Raw genomic sequence first — 3,952 nt, forward strand, 5'->3', positions numbered from 1 at the left:
AGAATCAGTTGAACCCAGGAGGCGGAGGTTACAGTGAGCCAAGATCATGCCAATGCATTCCAGCCTGGGTGACGGAGGGAGACTCCATCTCAAAAAAAAAAACCTCCTGGGCTCAAGCAGCCTCCCACCTCAGCCTCCTGGGTAGCTGGGACTAATGGGGTGCGACACCATGCCCAGCTAATTTTGTTTTTAATAGATGGGATCTCACTATGTTGCCCAGACTGGTCTCAAACTCTTGGGCTCAAGGGAGCCTCCAGCCTCAGCCTCCTGAGTTGCTGGGATTACAGGTGCGCAACAACACACCTGGCTAATTTTTAAATTTTTTGTAGAGATGGGGGTCTTGCTATGTTGCTCAGGCTGGTCTCAAATTCCTGGCCTCAAGTGATCCTCCCACCTCTGCCTCCCAAAGTGCTGGGATTACAGACGTGAGCCACTGCACCCGGCCTCTCACTACTCTTGATGCCATGCTAAGCACAGGCCGCTACCCACAGTGCCATGAGAGCCACATCCCGTTATCCCTGAAGCCTCACTGATCCGATCCAATTCCCACCATCCTCAGCAGTTGCATCAGCCTCGCTAGCTCTGGTTATCCCCAGTATCCCCTACACGCTCGGGGTCCCCTCAGTCCTCACCGCCTTGCCTCCCTCCCTCCAGGTCTGCACTCCTGAATGTCCTCTGCACCCGGCCCCCAGAAACCTCAGGTGGGGAGCATCACCTGATCGCCCACAGTCTGCACAGGAGATGAGGTCCTCGGGACACCCCGTCTTCTTGGAGCCCCCCAGGCAGAAGTCACAGTAGCCGTTGGGGATGACAGTGCCGTCGGGCGCCTTCTTGGCTGCAAGACAGCGGACAGGCATTGGCACGGGGCAGGCAAGGGCACCCCGCAAAGGTGGCTGCAGACGTTAGGAGCAGAAGGAGGCGTCCATACCTGTGTGTTTCCTTTGTGCCTCAGGGACCCAGGCCAATTCTTTGTAAAACTCTGGGGTAAGGGGGACAGAGAGAGGGACTCTCACCACAGGCAAGGCTCCACCCTGCCCCCAGCCTCAGCCCCAGGGATGGACCTCTTAGTCCAGGTGTGGGGAGGTGGGAAGAGTGAGTAGCTACCCTAAGCCGTGGGGAGAGGCGAAAACAGTTCTCATCGGGACCCCCAACTCTTCTTTTTATTTATTTATTTATTTTTCAATTAAAAATAAAAGCAGCATCTTGGTATGTTGTCCAGGCTGGACTCCAACTCCTGGCCTCCAGCGATCCTCCCACCCCAGCCTCCCAAAATGGTGGGATTATAAGTGTGAGCCACTGCACCCAGTCAGGATTCCCAACTCCTTGAGACAACTGACCCGTCCTCTTTATTGGGTCAAAACTTGGTAAAGACAGCGTGAAGAAGGGCTCCCTGCTTCCCTTCTCACATACATGTCTCCCAGCCACCCACTTCCAAGTGCACCCTCAGTAATTTGTATCTAACAAATTCAGAGAGTACCCCGAGCCAAGATCTGGTACAGAAACAGACACTCAGAAGAAAAATTCTGAACACCGAGGTGCCCAGCTGTGTAGTGGCCTGGGGTGAGGACACTCAGCCTCTGCCTCTGAGAGATAGGTGGGAAGACGGTGTCTCCCTGCTGCCTCTCCCAAACCCTCCTCCCCGCCCCCATCCCTCAGCTGTCAGAACTGGCATGGGATTGGCACGGGCGGACGCCAAGGGCTCCCAGGTCACAGACCCTGCCCCTTGACCAAAGCTTAGCCGAGAAAGGAGAAAGGGAAGGCAGGGCGGGAGGGGAGCCATCTATCACCCCCCCACTCCCCAAGCTCTAATTGAAACAATAAATCAGACCCAGAAATATTACGCCCGGCCGGGAGCGAAGGAGCGATGGTTGGTTGCCATGGCAACCCCAGAGCCAGCATCCCCATGGTCGGTGGGGGGAGGGAACGGCTGAGCTGGAGATTTTCCAGAAATGTCTAATGCCCCCCCACCCCCACCCCCAGCTGGGCTCCTCTTCCCCACTCCCAGGGCCCCTCACCACCCCCACCTGGCCTGCCAGCTCACGTTTATGGTTGTTTTTCCGGTGGAAGGGCAGGGCGTGGCGTTCGGCGTTCTCCTCCCCCTCCTCCTCAGCCAGGTGGGTGTGGGTGTAGTGGTAGCTGAGCCCCGGCCGGTTCTTATACCGTTTCCCACAGACTGGGGAGCGAGCGAGCCAGGAGGGCCTGTCAGCCCCTCCAGGCCCATGCTGCCTCCACCCTGGCCTCCAGGATCACACCTCCCCCACTCGGCCAGAGACCTGAGCATCCCCCCAACCCGGGTCTGGAACAGGAGGGAGAGGGCCACGAGGTGGGGATTCTCTGGGCCCCCCTCTCTCTGCCTTTCCCCCTCTTCAGAAGGACTCACTATCACAGACATACGGCTTGTCTCGGTCCTCCAGGGAAGCGGTGTCCTGGCGTTTCCGAAGACCCCCGATGCCATATGCCTGTAGGGAGAGTCAGGAGTGAGAGGTCAAGAAAGTAAGAAAACAGGCCGGGCGTGGCGGCTCACGCCTGTAATCCCAGCACTTTGGAAGGCCAAGGCAGGCGGATCATGAGGTCAAGAGCTCGAGACCACCTTGGCCAACATGGTGAAACCCCATCTCTACTAAAAATACAAAAATTAGCTGGGTATGGTGGCGCCTGTAGTCCCAGCTACTCAGGAGGCTGAGGCAGAAGAATCGCTTGAACCCAGGAGGCGGAGGTTGCAGTGAGCTGAGATCACGCCACTGCACTCCAGCCTGGCGACAGAGCAAGACTCTGTCTCAAAAAAAAAAAAAGGAAAAAAGAAAGTGAGAAAACAGAGTCTTTTGCAAATTCAAATTGCAGCTCTGCAAATGTCCTAGCTGTGGGGCTTCAAACCTCTCCAAGTTTTAGCTTCTTCCTCTGCGGCACGGGGATGAAGGTAGCTCTAACCCACTGCATAATCTCTGCTTTGCAAATGGCTTAATACAGATGAGCCTCAGTTTCCTCATCTGTAAAATGGGTATTAAATCCCCCACCCCTGCAGGCTGTTCTGGGATTCAATGAGGTCAAACTGTGGCAGGGGTCGACCACTGCGCCTGCTCCACGAATGAGACCTGTCATTGAGGGGAGCAGGGGAGAGGAGAACCTTGGGGTGATACCTTTCCTTTGGCCCTGTTCTTCCTCCTGGGAATGTCATCCTCCAAGTCTTCCACCTCGAGATCATGCGGAAACTCCAGCAACTGCTGTTTCTGGGCAATAGAGAAAGGAGACGGATCAAGAAAGTAGGAGCCACTGACCTGCTTTTGAGGGGCTCTGGGCAGAGGTGGAGATTGGGGATGAGAGCGTAAGTCGGGAGTTCTTCCAAACAGAGATGAAGTCTGGGAGGATGGAGACTGGGATGCCCAAGGGCTGGAGGAAACCGGGGGGTTTCAGAGCAGGAACATGAGGGCCCGGGCTGGCGGCCGGCAGGGGTGAGAGGAAGTCATGTCGGGGGGTCCCCCAGGGGTGGGCCTACCTGACAGTCCATAATGGTCTCCTCCTCCTTCAGCTCAATCTTCTTCTCCCCCGTCTCTGCACACAGTAGAGCCTCGAGGACCGGCCCTTCTGGGAGGCCACCCTCCTTCTTCAGGGGTGCTTCACAGTCTGGGGACAGGGCCATGGCGGGGTCAGATGGGGAAGTTGACCCTGGAGGACTCCTCAAACTATGCAGGTGGGGGGACCGTGCCCTTTGCGGGAGGGAAGAACCTTTCCCACACTCGGCCAGCAGCCGAGGCGAGGATTTAACTACACGCCCTAGAAGGGAGGCCCAGACCCCGGGGAGACCCAGCCACACCCTCAGATGCCCTGGGACGCACGGCAGGAGACACAGTCAGAACTTTGGATACACCGGAAAGCCTCAGAAAAAGACACAGGCCATCAGGCACACCCAGACCTACTCAGGGAAGACACGGCGACTCTTTTTTTTTTTTTTTTT

At 56.7% G+C, this 3,952-nt stretch overlaps 1 protein-coding gene across 5 annotated transcripts in view; it reads right to left on the bottom strand.

The window, feature by feature from the left end:
• The window catches only part of DPF1 (D4, zinc and double PHD fingers family 1), a 14,137-nt gene that overhangs the window by 5,891 nt on the left and 4,294 nt on the right, over positions 1 to 3,952 (bottom strand). For 3 of the 5 annotated variants that reach the window (XM_011973307.1, XM_011973309.1, XM_011973306.1), the window contains 6 exons: positions 3,494 to 3,621; positions 3,138 to 3,227; positions 2,381 to 2,459; positions 2,042 to 2,173; positions 929 to 979; positions 716 to 835 (listed from right to left, as the gene is read on the bottom strand). In XM_011973307.1, coding sequence (XP_011828697.1) covers positions 716 to 835; positions 929 to 979; positions 2,042 to 2,173; positions 2,381 to 2,459; positions 3,138 to 3,227; positions 3,494 to 3,621 — 600 coding nt within the window. The remainder of the gene's footprint in view (positions 1 to 715; positions 836 to 928; positions 980 to 2,041; positions 2,174 to 2,380; positions 2,460 to 3,137; positions 3,228 to 3,493; positions 3,622 to 3,952) is intronic. The other 2 variants (XM_011973310.1, XM_011973311.1) reach the window with 2 other exon arrangements.

Source organism: Mandrillus leucophaeus, unplaced genomic scaffold (assembly GCF_000951045.1).
Source record: "Mandrillus leucophaeus isolate KB7577 unplaced genomic scaffold, Mleu.le_1.0 Scaffold137, whole genome shotgun sequence".
NCBI lineage: Eukaryota > Metazoa > Chordata > Mammalia > Primates > Cercopithecidae > Mandrillus > Mandrillus leucophaeus.